At 35.7% G+C, this 19550-nt stretch overlaps 1 protein-coding gene across 1 annotated transcript in view; it reads right to left on the bottom strand.

Annotated features, from left to right (window-relative positions):
• Positions 1–19550, bottom strand: part of UGGT2 (UDP-glucose glycoprotein glucosyltransferase 2) — a 186039-nt gene that overhangs the window by 81126 nt on the left and 85363 nt on the right. The window contains exons 13-20 of the mRNA XM_003409644.4: positions 17830–17949; positions 16848–16933; positions 16161–16296; positions 14154–14285; positions 4159–4323; positions 3846–3969; positions 3652–3750; positions 365–459 (exon numbers count right to left, since the gene is read on the bottom strand). Of these exons, the coding sequence (XP_003409692.1) occupies positions 365–459; positions 3652–3750; positions 3846–3969; positions 4159–4323; positions 14154–14285; positions 16161–16296; positions 16848–16933; positions 17830–17949 (957 nt within the window). The remainder of the gene's footprint in view (positions 1–364; positions 460–3651; positions 3751–3845; positions 3970–4158; positions 4324–14153; positions 14286–16160; positions 16297–16847; positions 16934–17829; positions 17950–19550) is intronic.

Here is a 19550-nt window from a genome sequence, read left to right as displayed (position 1 = left end):
CTATACTAGCTACTGCTGGTAAAAAAGGATTTTTCAAGTGGCAGGCTCTAGAACCATTCGCTCTCTTTTAATAGTCTATCTTGTTACCACTATTTCACATCTATGTGTTAGGCAGCAAAGGCTAGCAGAGAATATATATGCGTCATAAGTCACAGAATACAGGTAGGTGTTTCTTTTCCTGGGCAGTGTTACCTCTTTTACATGTAGACTGAATCTGAATTCCTGTTTTGGTCTCCTTAGCCCCATGTTCTAACTAAGCTGGGTAGTTAAAAGGGTAAAAGGTAGTTAATGTGTGCACATCATATTGCTTTCTCAGAACTGAAACAAATTAAAATTCTTGTAGTTACACTATGGAGACACTCACCATGTGCTTTAAGGCATTAAAAAGCAGTTTTCTCCCGGATGGTTTGTCAAAATCGGCAATAATCCAGAGAGTCACTGAAGACACTACATCACCACCTGAAAGGTACAGTATTCCAGTCAAATTAATTATCCTAAAAATCAGACTAAAAGAAGGAACACTCACAGTTTATAAAACAGATTAAAAAAAAAAACACTAAACACCACATTAAATTAACCTTCTTGAAACTAAGCAAATGTTGCTAAAAATTTTAAGCTTGTATATATAGGAACATACGTATAAAAATGCTACAAGATGCATGCCACATCATGAATGAACCTTAAAACATTATACTGACCAAAATAAGTCAGTTGCAAAAGGACAAATACTCCATGATCTCACTTAGATGAACTAAGCAAATTTACAGAACCACAGATTATTACTGGTTACCAGGGATGGGAGTGGGGAGTTTGTTTGCAGGCATGGAGTTTGTTAATGTGGTGGGATGTTCTGGGTGAGGACAGGGACGATGGAGGCAGAACATGTTAAATATAACCAACGTCACTGAATCATAAATGTGGAAGTCGTGTTGGCAGGTGTTTGGTGTCTATGTTTTTACCACAATGAAAAAAAAGAGTGAGAAAAACGCTAGATGAATACTTTGTTGTATAAGCTATTTATGAGCTCAGATACCAAAAGGAAGGAATACTCCCTAAGGGGCACATCTGTGGGATACTTGTAACAGCAGAGAAAATGTAGTATGCTTATCATGGTTCCAAGTGTATCAAGAAAAACTGCCTTCTTGCTACATTCCTAAAAAAAAAAAAAGATTGATGTTTATACCCGAGGAGTTTGAAGTGTCCCCCCAAACTTCATGTCTACTCAGAAGTTCAGAATGTGACCTTATTTGGAAACAGCATTTCTGCAAATGTAATTAGTTAAGGATCTCAAGATGAAAGGATCCTGGAATTTAGAGTGGGCCCTTAAGTTCCATGACTGGCATCGTTACAAGAACAGGAGAGAACAGGGTGACACAGGGAAGAAAGTCATATAAAGATGGAGGCAGAGGTTGCTACCATGAGCCAAGTAACAACCAGGGACCACCAGACTCTGCAGGGGTCAAGTTAAGTATTGTTCCCTAGGGCCTTCAGAGGAAGCACCACCCTGCTGACACCTTGATTTCAGACTGCTAGTTTCCCGAACTGTTGAGAGAATAAATTTCTGTTGTTTTAAGCCACCAAGATCATAGTAATTTGTGCCCCAGAAAACTAATACAACACCCCAGATATATGTAAAAGGAGATAAAATCAAGCTTATTAGTAGTGGAGAAAACAATACATTATTAGCTTATAATTTGGTTATTTCAAAATGTCTGACTATCCAACTTGGTCTAATTTGCATCATCTCCTGTCATCAACACTGATACAATTGTCTTTTTAGAAAAATTTGAAAATTTGGAATCAATAGGAAAAAACCATTCTGAAGCTGCAATTAAATGCATATAGTTTTACCTCTCCCCCATCCCCCCACAAAAAAAAAAAATCCACGAGATTCGTTGCCATCCAGCTGGTTCTGACTCATAGTGACCCTACAGGACAGAGTAGAACTGCCCCATAGAGTTTCCAATGAGCAGCTGGTGGATTCAAACTGCTGACCTTTTGGTTAACAGCCACACTCTTAACCACTGCACCACGGGGCTTTTAAAATCAAACCCATTGTCATCAAGTCAATTCTGACTCACAGGAGTAACGGGTGGGTTCAAAATGCCAACCTTCTGGTGAGCACCCATAGCTCTTAACCACTGTGCCACCAGGGCTAATTCTAACCCTAACCTTAACCCTAACTTCTCCCGGCCTCAGTATATAACATCAGAAGTAATACTTGGGCGGCCATCATTAAGACTTCGAGAAAAATTGGCCCTTTAGAATGTTACTCTAGGTGACCCACTTACAACAACTGTAAAAATTTGCTGTACCAAAAACTTAATCCTGAAAATATTAGAAACTAGAGTTATTACCATCTTCAGCAATATCAGAAACTGGTCTTGGTTAATGAAGAAAAGACAAAGTAATAAAAAGAAGGATAACTAATTCTACTTGCAACTCTGAAAAGCAACTTAAGAGTAAGGCAGTAACATACTATCTTCAAAGAAAGTTAAAGAATTGAGACACCTTCTCAATGCCAGCATTTTATCATCACAACAAGTACTGAGAAGTATTTCAAAAGTGCTAAGTAAGTTTCTAGCAACTTTATTCTTTTTTGCACATTTACATAAATGCAAATAAAAGGAAATTAACATTTTCTCAGTTAAAGCACTCTTCATCCCAGAATCTGATAAATATCCTTCTAATTTTTCTTCTCTATTTCTTGTTGCCTTTACCTCATACACTCAGAACTGCAATCTACTATAACAAGAAAGTGCATTGTATTTTATCATTTGTTGGATTTCTCGGAAAGGACAACTTTATGAATATAAAATCACAGAGTCTGTTACAAAGTAACCCAGGAGCCTCCTGATACAATCTTGGATTCACTCCACAGTCTTCTCAGAAACTGGCTGTGTGGCCACTACTTAAATTTCTCTCACATGTGAAAATGTACCCCTTACAAGTAAGTCCATTCCGTTTGTAAAGTGTTCTCATTTTAGAACGTCACTGCTTATACACTGAGGCAAAAAGCAGCTTCATCTTTTACTTTTTAGGTCTACTTTTTCTCTCTAGAGCAAAGCAAGTCAAGCAAAACACAGGAATGCAAAACAGAAAACAACCAAACTCCAAATTCTTCATCTATCTGAAGAGTCAGTCTTTTCCTAACAAATTCACACCCCACTGTCTGCCTAGGATAAATCCTTATTTCCAGCATATTGCTGTCTCAGTCTACCCTCTTCTGCCTGTGACCCCCAACTTAAGCAAAACACCCAGATGTCGCTTAATTAGGCTGCAGACGAACTATTATCTTCTTCGATCTGAATATTGCACTTGTATTCAAGCCTTATATCAGTTTACAAAGTCTTGAAAAAGTTTTACTGCTTTCTTAAAAAAGTAAAAGTGGAATCACTTGCTTTAAAAAAAGGAAAAAATCCAAAATGAATCCCTTCAGCAAATATATTAGTTAGCATATTAGTTACCACAGAAGGCATCATTTTCTCAGTGAAATTCTTAAATCCTAACGTGATGAACTCTCAAGTTGAGTATCAAGGTTTTCTAGTCAAAATAGAAACATTTAAAATGTATTTTACAAAGCACTTTACTAAAATTACATGTTTTGGCTACCTTAGGAATACATATAGGAAACTAAAATATGCTTATTACCTTCTTGGGTTAAGTAATACATGTTTTCGGCAATTACAGCACTCTTATCTTGCGAATCCAAGAAAAAGAAAGTAGCGAAATCTTCAACATCGGCAGTTACTGAAAATTTTCATATTAAATGTTAAATAACAAATCAAAAAGATATACACAAACTCACTAAGTATTGTAGGAAAGTACATGGAAGATTATTTTACCTGATGTAGGTATTAAATTAAGGTACCGTGGTTTGGTGTGTAAAATCAAAGAATTCATACGGGGTACAACAGTATTCTTATCCATAAGAAAATTAATTACATTCATTTGATCATTTAATGTACCCTAAAATAACAAAAATATTATTTAGGTAATATAGACAATTTATATGCACACGTTTTAAAACTACACAGAGAATGGTTAATAAAAAATAAATTAATATGTAATTTTAGATTCTTGACACAAATTTTCTGTAAAACTATAAATTTTTTTCTGCGTAATTCATTGCGTCTTTTCTCATAAATGCTTACCTACCATAGAAACTTCCCTTTGTAAATATATGCATGTGTCCATCATTCTGTGAAGAACAGCCATTTCTAGATCTTTGAGATTCATCTCTTCACGTCTGAAGGGCTCACCATTATAAAGCGCTTGAGGCAAAGGACCCAGACCAGACATCTTATAAAAGCTTGCTCCTGCCTGTTCAGTTAAAAAACATCAGAGTTAAACAGGTATGGCTGTCTGAAAAAGAAAAACACGAGAAGAGGGAAGGAATGCTACCACATTTTTATATGCTATTGAAAAAATTTCAATTTTGTTAATTTCATCTGTCCTTTCCAAATATTATTTAAAGGGTAGTATCTTATCTACACAGAGCAGGGGTGAGAAAATCTTTTTTTGGGAAGGGTCACACAGTAAATACAGTAAAAGCATGAAAACAATCACATTTTAAAATAGTCTATAAAAATTCTACTGTCATCCTTAAAATTTTTCATCCTGTTCTAGCTTTATCCTCCTTCATGAGCAACTGAAAACAAATGTAGCAAGTGCTGGAAGACAGGCAACACAAGTGAGATACTCCTGAGAGAAAGGAAATAAAGGAGGTGACTCCTATGACTGCCCTGAAATTTTAACTGGGAACACTTCCTGGACTGTAGTGTGCAGACACAGAGCTGAGGAACAGAGAAGAATAAGATATTAGTGAATATAAAGACACAGCAATGGAAACTATCACATTTAAGTAAAGAGAGCAAAGAGACTGAACAATTAAGGAAAATCTTAAAAGCAGCCAGGTGGAGGGGGTTATATAAAGAACAAAAATAAGAATGAACATAGACTTCTTGTCAGAAACTAGGCAAAACAGGAGAAAATGGAGTATCATCTTAAAAGAGGTGAGAAAAAAGGAAAAATCTGTCATCAACCTACAAAATATTACAGCAACTGGAAAATCCTACAAAAATAAAAATAACCTTTTGCTTTTTAGAAAACAAATGCTGAGAGGTCTCATTGCTAGAAAAGCTGCACTTCAACAAATATAGAAAGAAAAGCGTATGAGATGGAAACTTGGATCCACACAAAGGAATGCAGACTATGGAATGATAAATATGTAGACAGAAACAGAAAAAATGTTTTATCCTCATTTTACCAATATCAGTAATTAAAGAGTATACATCACTGCAAATCCTACGCATATTAAAATACTAACACAGTTATTAAGTTTATACCAATAAATCTGATGATCTAAATGAAATACAAATTTCTTAAAATGATCTAACAAGAAACAAAACTTAAATAGCCCTATAGTAATGAAAAAAATTGAACTGCAATTAAAAATCTCCCAGAAAGAAAACCATCAGCCCAGGTACATTCACCGGTGAATTCTACCCAATACTTAAGAAATAATACCAATCCTCCTAAAACTCTTTCAGAAAGAGAAGAAATGCTTCCTGTTATGGGCTGAATTATGTCCCCCCAAAATGTGTGTCAACTTGGCTAGTCCACGATTCCCAGTACTGCCTGACTGTGCACCATTTTGTCATCTGATGTGATTTTCCTTTATGTTTTAAAGCTGACCTACATAATGCTAATAAGGTGGGATTACTGGTAGTTATGTTAATGAGGCAGGACTCAATCTACAAGATTAGGTTGTGGCTTAAATCAATCTCTTTTGAAACAAAAAAGAGAGAAACAAGCAGAGAGGCATGGAGACCTCATACCACCAAGAAAGTAGTGCCAGGACCAGAGCACATCCTTTGGACCCAGGGTCCCTGTGCTGAGAAAGCTCCTAGCTAAACCAGAGGAAGGCTGGTGACAAGGACCTTCCTCCAGAGCCAACAGAAAGAGAAAGACTTTCCCTGGAGCTGGCACCCTGAATTCAGACTTCTAGCCTACTAGACTGTGAGAGAATAAACTTCTGTTTGTTAAAGCCATCCACTTGTGGTATTTCTGTTTTAGCAGCACTGGACAGCTATTTCCCAACTCATTTTATGTTGCTTACATTACTGTGATGCCAAAACCAGACAAATAAATCCCAAGAAAACTAAAAAACAATATGCCTCATGAAATACAATGCAAAAACCCTTAATAAACTATTAGCAAACTGATTCCAGCAATATATAAAAATATAATACATCATAACCAAGTGGGTTTTATCCTAGTAATATAAAGTTTGGATTTGATGTTTGAAAATTTATTTAATTCACCATAATAACAGAAGAAGAACCATATGATCATCTAATCAAATGCATAAAAGTACTGACAAGACTCAACACCCTTTCATAATAAAAAGTTAGTAGTACAATGGATGCAGAATAAGCATTTGACAAATCCAGTGACCATTCGTGATAAAATCATTTAGCAAATTAAGAATAAACCCATAGCTGTTAAGTCAATTCAGACTCAGCAACTCTACAGGACAGAGTAGAACTGCCCCATAAGGCTTCCAAAGAGCAGCTGGTGGATTCAAACTGCCAACCCTTTGGTTAGCAGCCAAGCTCTCCACCACTGCACCACCAGGACTCCACATTAAGAGTAGAGGGGAATTAACTTGTTTCCTGTACAATGTTGAACTCAGCTGGTGATAATGGGTACCTTTGCCTTGTTTCTAATCTTACGGGGCAAACTTAGAATCTTTTACTACTAAATATAATGTTAGTTGTTAGATTTTTTGTAGATGCTATTTAATTTCCTCTATTCTTAATGTGGGAAAATTAACTTGATAAAGAGCATCTACGAAAAGCGTACACCTAACATTATATTAGCAGTAAAAGATTGAATGTTTTCCTCATAAGATCAGAAACAAGGCAAGGATGTCCATTATCACCAATTGAGTTCAACATTGTACATGAGCCCCTCACCAATTGAGACTGGAAAAGAAATAAAATGCTTTATTTGCAGATGATATAATGGTATATGTATAAAATCTTTAGATATTTACAAAAAGGCCACTAGAACTAATAAGCAAATTAAGCAGAATACAAAGTTATACTAGCAATAAAAAATTAGAAAATAAAATTAAAAAATACATAGCATTAAAACTACAAAATGCCTGATAAATTTAACAAAATGTCCAATACCTCATAGTGAAAATTATAAAACACTACTCACAGAAATTAAAGATGACCTATTTAGGTGGAAAGATATACCATGTTCACAGACTGAAAGACCTCATATCGTTAAAATATCACTTCTCCCAAGGTAATCTATAATTTCAATGCAATCTCAACCAAAATCCCAGCAGCCCTTTTTTTTTTTGGTAGAAACTGAAAGCTAACTACAAAATTTATATGAAAATACAATACAAACATGTATACTAGCCATAACAATTTTTACAAAGAAGATTAAAGTTATAGGACTTACACGACCTGACATCGATACTTAATATAAAGCCAAAGTAATACTGACAGTGTAATACTGGTGCATAAAAACAGACAAATAGAATGATGGATCAAAACAAATCCAAATACAGACCCACATATAAACAGTTAATTGATTTTCAACAAAAATGTCAATGCAATTTAATATGGGAAGGGATGGTATTTTTAACAATTGGTGCCAGAGTCAATTGGATATTATAGAAATCACAAAAATAAACTCAATTCTTACCTCATGCCACATACAAGAACTAACTTGACATGAATCATAAACCTAAACGTAAGAGCTAAAACGGTAACACCTTTGTAAGAACACACTGGAGAAAATCTTTGCAACCTTCACTGGGAAAAGATTTCTTAGATAAGAAACAAAAAGCATGATACAAATTTTATCCATTCAAGTGGGTGTGCAGTGGTATCTCAATATCACTTAATTTTCTTGAATGATGGTGAACGCTTTTCTGGTCCTTTTTAGCCGTTTGTATATCTCCTGTTGTGAGTCACTGGTCATTTTATTGTTGAGGTGCCAGGAATTTTTTTAGTATATTCTGAATAGAAGTCATTTTTCACATATATGTATTAAAAATATACTTTTCCATGTAAAGATAGGTGAGGAAACTTTTAGGGATGGTGGAAATATTCTATCGTGGTGGTTACATGGGTGCACGAACTGATGAAAACTCATCACACTGTACTCAAAATGGTACACTTTATTTTGTATAAATAACACTTCAAAAAAATTTCACTTAAAGTTACTGGTTATCTTTTCATCAGATAAATTATAAAATTATTTGTTTTATAAATTCTAAGGTAAGTTTAGATTAGCATATTTGCAAATGTTTCTATTACATATGCTAAAATCTTCATAAAAATCTATTAATGAACAGATTTCATATTCTTTCCTACATTTCATTTATAAACACAAGAACATTTTAAATCAGAAAATCTTAAAATGTTCAAAGCTATAATTAAATTTCTTCCAGTATTCTACATAAAGGGTTACTACTACTAATAATGTTGTAACTTAGCGTCTGAGAAAACAAATATACTTAAATCCGTGTACTTTCATAGCTATTTTAAAGCCTTAATTTTCTACGTAAATATAAATTAACTGAATTAAAATTCTGATAAACTATCTGAAGTGACTACTGCAGAAATATATAACTTAATATAAGTTAAAGTTCGAAAGAATTAATTTCACTCTATAGCAATTATTTTCTCTTTTCTATGAAGATTTATAAATCAAACGTAACATTTTAAATTTACTGTATTAATACTGTTAAAAACCAAACCTGTGAATTAGCTCAACACAAGTAACACAGTATTTGCTCTGATTTTATAAACCACTTGCAACCTGGGGCAGCACCTCTCCCTGCAAGAAGGAAAACATTCCTGGGGAAGGAAGGAAATTTTTACAGAGGGTTAAAAAAAAAAAAATTTTTTTTTTTCCTTTTTGCTTAATCAACTTTCTATGGCTTTGGAAAGTTATTTATATATTTGTAGCCATAGGACCCTTTGAAGATAAGGATGCACACACCTTTTTCGCTGTGATGGGTTTAACTGGGTTTTTTATTGACTATACTCTAAACCTGAAAAAACACTAGTGAACAATGCTACACAGGGTAGTTAAGCAGATGTGGGTGAAAAACAGGTTAACAAAATCTGAGGTAAAATCAGAGCGGTTTTGCAGTTTTGGGTCAGGCTTTTTATTAGGCTCGTGGGTAAGAGAAACCCCTTGAAATCAAAATAAGATGTCTATTTTTAATTTTACTTCACAATACAGAAGAAACTACGTAAAGCCAAATTCTTGGCCAGGTTCATTTAGCTCAACAAGTACTTATCAAGTACCTGATTATGTGTTAAGATATGTGCTATAAAACTTGAAGAATACAAAATAATAATAAGACAATATTCCTTTTCTTCAAGTACTTATAATCTAGGTCGAAATGAAATACATACCCACAGATAGTATATATTTTAAAAGTAGGTAATAAGAAACAGTAACGATGAGTCCTGAATGTCAATATTTGAGCACAGCACGGAGACTTGTGTCATTCAGATGATATTTTTATGACTCCATATACAAGTCAGGTAATTACATGAAAGATACTTCAAACCTTTTAATACATGTATTGAAATTAAATAAATACCCTGAATAGTTCCTATCTAGCTGTTCTTAATACTTTATTTAAATATAGTTAACGTCCTCAGGTCCACAAGGAGTATAAAAGACTTCAAATGCCGTAAGTATTCTGAACCAGAAGAGATTTCTTAAAAAAACAACACATATACAACAATTGAGTGAAAAACTAAATACATGGCTCAGATGAATAAAAAGGGGACTATCAATCAGAAATATTTTTTTTCCTTTCTAATGAGAAGTGATTCTTACTGTCACCTTTATGAATCTACCAGCCATGTAAGAGATCTGGTATTTGTAGAAGTGTTCCTCCCTAAGAAAGTCGAGGTCTTAATAGGAACTGCTTTGCCAACTAGTAGCAAGCAGAAGACAGACCACTTCTATTGGAAGAAGGAGGAAAGAAAAGGAAAATAAAAACATAACATGTAATGTATAAGTATGAAATCACTTCCAGGATGCCTACAATTAACACTATCAGCTAATATTAAAACACAAATGTTGGGTAACTTTCAGCTTTCAATCTATGCAAACAGGATCCTAACATACAGAACTCTCCGTGTTCCTATTCCATGAACTTAGGTAATCATTCTATGAAATTTTGGTACTTTCCCCCAGTGATTCAGAATACCTTAAGAGTGCTTGTGAAAAATCATTTCTTTTCTATATTTCTTTAGTGCCATTAATAACGTTATTTAAAGAGATGTTACTATGCAAGTTGGTCCTAAAAGAAAGTTGATCTTCGTTGTTTTTTAGGTTAAAAAAAAAATTATATGAAAATGTAGTAGTAGAAAAAGCAATAAAACTCTTTCTGATTTCAGAAATAGTTATTTGGAAAACCATTCTCATATAACTTAAAAAAAAAAAGTCCGTAATTTCTACTACAGTGGCTTTTCTATCTGACTCAGGCAACCAGTCCTTTGTCCAAGTCTCTATGTTTACCATCTGTTATGGACTGAATTGTGTCTCCCAAAAGGACCTGTTGAAATCCTGAACCTTGTACCTGCAAACATGACAGCGTTTTCTTTTGTTACGTTAATCAAGTCATACCAGAGTAGGGTGGGTCCTAAACCTAATCACTTATGCGTGGTGTCTTATAAAAAGAGCAGAAGAGACACAGAGACATATACAGGAGAAAGGGGCCATGTGAGGACAGAAGTAGATGCCTCCACAAGCAGCAAGGAATGCTAAGGACTGCTAGCAGCCACCGAAAACTAGGAGAGAGGCCTGCAGAAGCAATCAACAAGGCTGAGACCCTGATCTGGACTTCCAGCTTCCAGACCTGTGAGACAGTAAATTCCTGTTCTTTAAAACTCAGTTGTGGTATTTGTGCAACAGCAGTACTAGGAGGCTCAGACACCATCCCTTCCTGGCTTTACTTCCATTTCTGTGCACCTTGCACCCCACAAAGCTTCATTTATCTTCTACTCACTGGGATTTTTTTGCTAATGCCATACCAAGCCTATAAAATTTCATGCTTAGATTACTTTATCCAGTCACCTCCTTTACTTCTACCCTTAAGCATTTTGGAATTGCTGTAAAAAATGACAACATAAGAGACTGATAACATCATAAATCCATGGTAAGAATTTTAGCAGAAAGTTCAGCACCAAGTTGCTGTTGTTGTGTGCCACTGAACTGATTCCAACTCAGAGCGACCCTACAGGACACAGCGAAACTGCCCCACAGTGTTCCCAAGGCTGTAGTCTTTACTGAAGCAGACTGCCACATCTTCCTCCCACAGAGCAGCTGGTGGGTTCGAACCCCTGACCTTTCTGTTAGCAGCTGAGCATTTCACCTCCATACTACCAGGGCTCCTTATTTCAGCATTGTAGAAATTCTTTAATATGCTTTACTTTAGCTGTTTTCCTAGTCTTGAGAGCAATAATTTCTAAAACATCATCGCTCTCTTGAAGTTTCATTCCTATTGCACATCCCCTCACTCTCAGAAAATGGCCTTGCCTCCTTCTCATTAACCCATTCTACATTCCATGACTACATACCATGCCCACTCACTGTGTTAGACACTGGGCCTATAACATCCAACAAGACATACGTGATTCCTGCTCTCATGGACCTTAGAGTCTGAAGGGAAGGCAAATAGTGAACAATTAATTATAAGTATAATCAGCATTGTGAAGGTCTATAGAATATGTTGTCATCGAATGAAGCAAATTAATGTAGTTTTTGTTGTTGTTGTTAGGTGCCATCAAGTCGGTTCTCACAGCGACCCTATGTATAACAGAACGAAACACTGCCCAGTTCTGTGCCATCCTCACAACCGTTGCTGTGTTTCAGCCCACTGTTAACAGCCACTGTATCAATCCATCTCGTTGAAGGTTTTCCTCTTTTTTGCTGACCCTCTATTTTACCAAGCATGATGCCCTCCTCCAGAGACTGGTCTCCCTGGTAACACGTTCAAAGTATATGAGACAAAGTCTTGCCATCCTTGCTTCTAAGGGGCATTCTGGCTGTGCTTCTTCCAAGACAGATCTGTTTATTCTTCTGGCAGACCACAGTATATTCAATACCCTTTGCCGACACCATAATTCAAAGGCATCAATTATTCTTTGGTCTTCCTTACTCATTGTCCAGCTTTCACATGCACAAGGCCATTGAAAATTCCATGGGTTATGTCAGCCACACTTTAGTCTTCAAAATGACATCTTTGCTTTTGAACACTCTGAAGAGGTCTTTTGCAGCATATTTGCCCAATGCAGTAGGTCGTTTGATTTCCTGACTGCTGCTTCCATGGGGGTTGACTGTGGATACAAGTAAAACGAAATCCTTGACAATTTCAATCTTTTCTCCATTTATCATGATGTTGCTTATAGGTTCAGTTGTGAGGATTTTTGTTTTCTTTATGTTGAGGTGTAATCCATACTGAAGGCTGTAGTCTTTGATCTTCATCAGTAAGTGCTTCAAGTCCTTTTCACTTTCAGGAAGCCAAGGTTGTGCCATCTGCATATTACAGGTCACTAATGAGTCTTCTTCCAATCCTGATGCCACATTCTTCTTCATATATCCCAGCTTCTTGGATTATTGGCTCAACATACAGTTTGTGTATGTACGGTGAAAGGCTACAACCCTGACACACACCTTTCCTGACTTTAAAACACGCAGTACCCCCTTGTTCTGTTTGAAGGACTCTCTCTTGGTCTATGTACAGGTTCCATACAAGCACTTTAAGCACTCTGAAATTCCCATCTCCACAATTTTTTCCATAATTTGTTATGATCCACACAGTCAATGCCTTTGCACGGTCAATAAAACACAGGTAAACATCTTCTGGTATTCTCTGCTTTCAATCAATAACTACCTGACATCAGCAAGCGTATCCCTGGTTCCACATCCTCTTCTGAATTTGGCCTGAGTTGCTGGCACTTCCGTGATGACGTACTGCATCAACCATGTTTGAATTATCTTCAGCAAAATTCTCCTTGCATGTGATATTAAGGATACTGTTGATAATTTCTGAATTCTGGTAGATCATCTCCTTGGAATGGGCACAAATATGGATCTCTTCCAGCCAGTGGGTCAGGCAACTGTCTTCCAAATTTTTTGGCTTAGATGAGTAAGTGCTTCCAGCGTTGCATCCGTTTGTTGGGGGAAGATCTCAACTGGTGTTCCGTCAACTCCTAGAGCCTTGTTTTTCACCAATGCCTTCAACACAGCTTGGATTTCTTCCCTCGGTATCATTGGTTCTTGATCATATGCTACCTCCTGAAATGGTTTAATATCGACCAATGCTTTTATTTATGTATACACACGCGCACACACACACACACATATATAGTAATGTAGTTTAGAGGGTTAGAAAAAGCTCAGAGAAAGCAACATTCAAGGTGAGAGCCAAAGGGTAAGAGCAAGCAAAAAGAAATGAAACCAAGTATCTACAGGCATTGAGATAGTAAGTACAAAATCCCTCTAATGGGAAGGAGCTTTACCCATTTTAGAACTTGAAAGGATGTTAGTGTGGCTGGACCAGAAAAAACAAGGAAAAGAGTAGTGAAACATGAGACTGGAGAATTAAATTAACTTTACCCTAAAGGCCATGGAAGATAACTGAAGGATATTAAATGTAAGAGTGACAAGATAAGACGTGCTTTTTAAAAAACTCCTGTGAAATGCAAAGGCCACTTAGAAAACCTGTAATCCATATTAGTCTTAAATATTCAACACCAATGATGCGTACTTTCCGAAATCTGGTTCTTGTCCTAGAACTTGTCTAAAGACCCAGAGTTCCATTTCTTTCTTTTTGAGAATACAAACCATGCCCTTTAAAATTCTAGTGGTTATACTGTTAATTCTGAGAACTGTCTTTTTTTGTTCTTTTCAAAAAAGCGACAGTGGTAATGGTAATACCTTATACAGCATGAGGCATTCAAAAGTCTATTTCCCTTCTTTCTATGGGACAAAAATCCAAATCATGATTATACTGTATGGAAATAATTCTCTTCATGAGATTATATACTAAATGCTTCCTAGATTTTATTTTTAAAAGTTTCATTCCAACGTACCTTTCTTTCTTCATCATATTTAGAATGAATTCCCAAAATATCCCAAACATTAGCATGAGGAAATTTAGTTTGGAGAACACTCTTTACATTGTCCACAGTGAGTATTTTTTTATTCTTCACTTTTTGATACATCTGTGGAAATAAAGATATTAGAATTAATTTTAACCTTATAGCAATTAGTTTTCTTTCTTTTAGTAAGTAGATACATTTGTAAAATAAAGAACATATTTTATATGCTAATATATAAAAGCATACCATGTAAATTATGTATATATACATATTTACATAAAAATAATTTTAACCCTACAATGTATCTTCCAATAATTTTTTCTGTGGACCCTGTATGTCTTTCAGAAATATAGTAACAAATTTACATTACATTCTTTTTGGTCAAACTAGACACTGTGACACTTACCTTACTTTAAAAAAGTATGCGTGAAATATTTCTAAATGGTTTATTTCAGAAATGCTTTATTTTTATTTCTGATTGGTATTCAGTAAATATCTTGACCAGATTTTCTCCGCACATCCACTCCTCTCCCAGTCTCAAATGTTCTACATGCACCTACATAATGTAAGTTGTTACTCCTCTCTCTCTCTTTTTAATGTATTAAGAAAATAGCTACAGATCCTCTAGGATGACTCAGGAGCCCTGGGGGCACAGTGGTTAAGAGCTATAGATGCTAACCAAAAGTTCAGCAGTTTGAATCCACTACGTGCTCCTTGGAAACCCTATGAGGCAGTTCTACTCTGTCCTACGGGGTTGCTATGAGTCAGAATCAGCTTGACGGCTGGTTCTTGGTTTATGCTGCTTTATATTGAACCCTATGGTTTCAAGTCCAATGGTCTAGTTTTTCAGAGAAATTAAAGTATCACAGTAGCTAATTCAAAAGGCAAGTGATTGACAAATATGCCATTACATGCAACTCAACAACCGGTACAAAATGTTTGTAGAATATAGATAATTAAATAACTTAGTAAAAGATAATCCTGAAAGTATATAGGTTTTTTCCAGCTTCTGAATATCAACCTAATCTTTTTAAATAAGGCAGCTGGACCATAATAAAAGGTGTCAATTCCACTAAGTCCTTTATAATCTCTTATACTAATTAGCTAAGAAAATTAATACACTGAGATACAATATTGATACATATTCCATGGCACAATTTGACGAAGCAAAGTGTCCTCCATAATTACAGGTCAGTGAGTTAATTACGTATTTAGTAGTTTTTCTGGGAGCTATGGAAGTAGAGCAGAGAATTTACACTACTTTGGAAATTTCTTTCTCAGTTTCAAGGGCCATTCCTTGCTATAAAAATGGTTGACAAGTGAAAGCCCAATGAATATAAACATGAACAGTTTTTTTTTTTAAGTTACAACGTGACTTTCTTAATAGCAACAATATTGCTCTTTAATACACTTAACGCTTCCACAATGGGCCCTACAGGAGTTTCAAAACCTCAATTACCAAATAATCTTCTTACTCTGTTCCTTTTAAACAAGTTTGCATCAATTTCTAATTTCTTCTTACACAATCTCTTTGCCATATTCAGTATCAATCTTACCTATTTCACGCCAATTTGCTGTCTCTAAGTGATCTCCTCCATCTTTGAAATCCTATAGAAAATGTCCATATTCTTTGTCATTTAGGACATTTAACTTTGCAATGATTTTTTTATTCATGATTTTATTCAAGACCTAGTTTAAGAATTCATCCCCGACTCACTGTTTCCTATTAATACAGTTTCCTCTAAACTCCTGTATACAACTTAATTTCCTTTATTGGCTGGGTAAACCTAAGTAAATTCGTGTATTTTGGCAGAGCCTTAGTTGCCTAACTTATAAAGTAGGGATTATTGTGTACTTTAATCAAATTCATCTCTATTAACCCCCAAAATAAACTTTGAAATTTTTATAAACTTTGAAATTTTCTAATGATAATTAACTATTATAGTAATGAAAAAAATTATATATTCTAAAGAAATTACCCTTATTGCATAAACTCACATGTACTATGGAAATAAATGCTTGCGATACATCAAGTTCTTCTGTAATATAGTTGAAAGCTCGCCAAAGAGCGACTCCAGCATCGTCTGTTCCATCCACTTCATCGTCTGTATTAAGAATGAACACTAAACCAATTCTGGGAAGAGAAGATGAAATCATGAATGTCACAATTACCTCACGAATCACAATAAACCACTACTTTCAAAAATCATTAGCTTCGATGGAGGGTGTAAGTTAGTGAATGGGAGAAAGGGAAGATATTATTTGGAAAATCTGATTTTTAATCCTTATTCGCCAAAATCCTTATAGATATTGGATACTTGCAAGATGTCAAACTCTGTGGTGGTGACACTACCAAATGACCCTGTTCTTCTGGGAAAAAAAGGAAGGTACGCTTTAACACAACCACAGGGAAATGGGTCCTTCTCCAAGTTCCCAAAGGAATTACATTCATAAACCATTTAAGATCACCCCCTTAGGAAGGTATTAGGGTAAACAAGATTACCAATCGGCCCTAATTAACAGAGGCATTAAAGGCAGATGACACTTCACAACACACTATTATGTCCTATTAGGCACTAGAACTAAATATTGCTTTGAACTGCACATAAATACTCTGTAAAATGTAATACGAACACCACTGGAATTTTTTCAGTTGTCAGTTTCATGTTATAAAATGGAAATTACCTAAGAGGAATTTTATGATGATAGAATAATCGACCCAGTTTTATAAAATCCAAGGTATATTCTTGAGCAGGATCAATAAACATAACCTAAAAGAAAGGCAGACAGTTTATAATCACTATTTGTTTCAACTCTTTAGAATTTTTATGAAATTCAAGTTTAGTCTAATTTCTGTAGTTAGAAGTATAAAATTTCAGGTATAATTTTTGAAATAAACTTTTGGCAACTGTATTCTAAATAACTCTGAAGGATGTATCCAAAACCCAATTTCAGACTTGACAAGGCGCCTCTAGAAGCTGCACATCTAACAGTTACACACAGAATTCACAATCAGCTACGCAGCCTCTTTCTGGAAGCGAAGCATTAAGTGCGGTATGTTTTAATGTTGTGAAATAACTTCTTCTAAACGATTCACTGGGCTTTCTGTAACAAATGTTTTAAAAAAGGAAACAGAAATTGAATTCTGACAAAAATAGCATTATCAGTTATCATTACTTGCTCAAAGCTGCTGTAAGAAGTAAGATATTCACTTCCTATGTAAAAATAAAAAAATAAGGTCCCAGATGTTTTCTACAAATTTCGAAGTTCCCATAATGTTGTTTGGATAGCTAGTATTACAGTAAGTAACTTATATGCACATATGATAAGGTGATATTTGTCTTTTTCCCTGAAATGTACTAAACTTTAGTAATGAGTTTCTTACAATATATAACAAAGAAAAGTCCTATCGTAAATTCCTTTGAGAAAATACACAAGTAAGCAATCAACTTAATATGGACACTAAAAAGCACAAGAGGACTGAATAATAAGAGGCAGGTAATGGCCACTACCAGCTTTTGGTACCTAGTCAGTCACGCCACCTCACACTTGTTGCGTTAGGCAAATACTTTCTTCCTCGCTAACGGATGCCTATTTATCAAGAGAAGCGTGATAAAAAAACACAAATAACTTTATAAAATACACATAAGCAAAATATAAAACTTACCAAATTATGAAAATTACGCCTTATGGAAGGTATGCTGCCAGGGAATTCTGGCTCCAAAAGTTCCTGGCAACTTGCAGGCCACGTAACATACAAATCGTCATACTCTAAGTCGTTAATCCACTAGAAAAGAATCCAGAAATCTGTGAAAGCTATATTAAGATAATACATTGTTATCAAAGCCAGATTTTCACTATAACAAATGACGAGTGACAATATACATAGGGTTTTCATATTTCTGATTAAATGTTGGAAGGAAGTTGAATATTCTTTAAATTTAGTAACATATATGCAACAATTTTATACTACCATGTCCTAGTACACTGAGCCTTCCTACAAAATCGACTGACTTCTTTCACTCATGCATTTGTTTTTCATGATACAAAATAAAACAAAGCAAAACAAAATCTGTCACTGTCCAGTCGATTCTGACTCATAGTGACCCTAGGGGACAGAGCAGAACTACCTGGTAGGGTTTCCAAGGAGCAGCTGGTGAATTTGAAATACCAACCTTTTGGTTGGCAGCTGAGGTCTTAACCACTGTGCCACCAGGGCTCCTGATACAAAATAAGATTATATAAAATTACATTCAGAAACCACTGAAGAGAGGTGAGTATTCATCTTAATTATCAGCGGTACAGGAGGCACTGAGCTCTTCCACCTCCTCTCTCTTCTTAAAGGGTTGGGCTAAGGAGAATAAACCAAAGCAAACCCGCTGCTGCGGAGCTGCTTCTGACTCACGGCGACCCACGTGCTGCAGAGCAGAACTGCTCCATCGGGTACACTTGGCCATAATCTTTACTGAAGCAGACTGCCAAGCCTTTCTTCTGCTGAGCCACTGTGTGGGTTTGAACTGCCAACCTTTAGCTTCGCAGTCAAGCACGAACCCTTAGTGCCACCAGGGGCCTTAAGGAAGATAAAATGCCTCGTGAAAGCTAGAGAAAACAAATACGTCACTGTTTAAAAGTGTTTTTTTTCTTTTTTGGTGGGGGACAACCAATGCTTAAGAATTGAGGAGTTATAATCCTTGAAAACAAGGAGGCCTAAAAGGCAAGTTCCACATTCACCTCAAATTTGTTTGTCCCTGAAGACATTGATCAAATTGCAACCTGGGGAAACAGAGTTCAAACAGAAACTGGCAGTTATACTAGGCTGGAGAGACAGAACTCAAAGTCAGCACCTGCCAAACTGCTCAGTGTGAGAGAAAATCCAGGAGAGAATAATACTGCAGGAAAGTAACCAAAACAAGCTCCATAAAAATTCCACCCAATTCATGCACCAACTCCTAAACTGCACATATACAGAGCAACCCTCCAAAAGGAAAGCAAAAACACAAGAGTAAACTCAAACTGAGAGGTTAAAGCTGTAGCCACTAACGTGGTGCTGGGGAGCCAAGGTAATACACCACATTACTGGAGTAAAGGAAAAGAAACACAGCATCCTTTCAACAGACGCGGAAAAAGCGTTTACAAATCCAACAGCCCTTCATGATAAAAACAATCAATAAACTAGGATAGAAGGGACATTCCTCAACCTAATAAAGGGCTCCTAGGAGAAATTAATAGCTAACATCATGCTTCATGATGACAGACTAAAAGCTTTACCCTAACACCAAGAACAAGAAAGGATGTCCGCTCTCGCCATTTCTAGTCATCATTGTACTGGACGTTCTAGGCAGAGCAATGAGGTAAGAAAATGAAACAAAAGGAAGCCAGGTTGGAAAG

Source organism: Loxodonta africana, chromosome 17 (assembly GCF_030014295.1).
Source record: "Loxodonta africana isolate mLoxAfr1 chromosome 17, mLoxAfr1.hap2, whole genome shotgun sequence".
Taxonomy (NCBI): domain Eukaryota; kingdom Metazoa; phylum Chordata; class Mammalia; order Proboscidea; family Elephantidae; genus Loxodonta; species Loxodonta africana.
The sequence above is the reverse complement of the archived record's forward strand: the minus strand, read 5'-3'. Positions and strand labels throughout refer to the sequence as shown.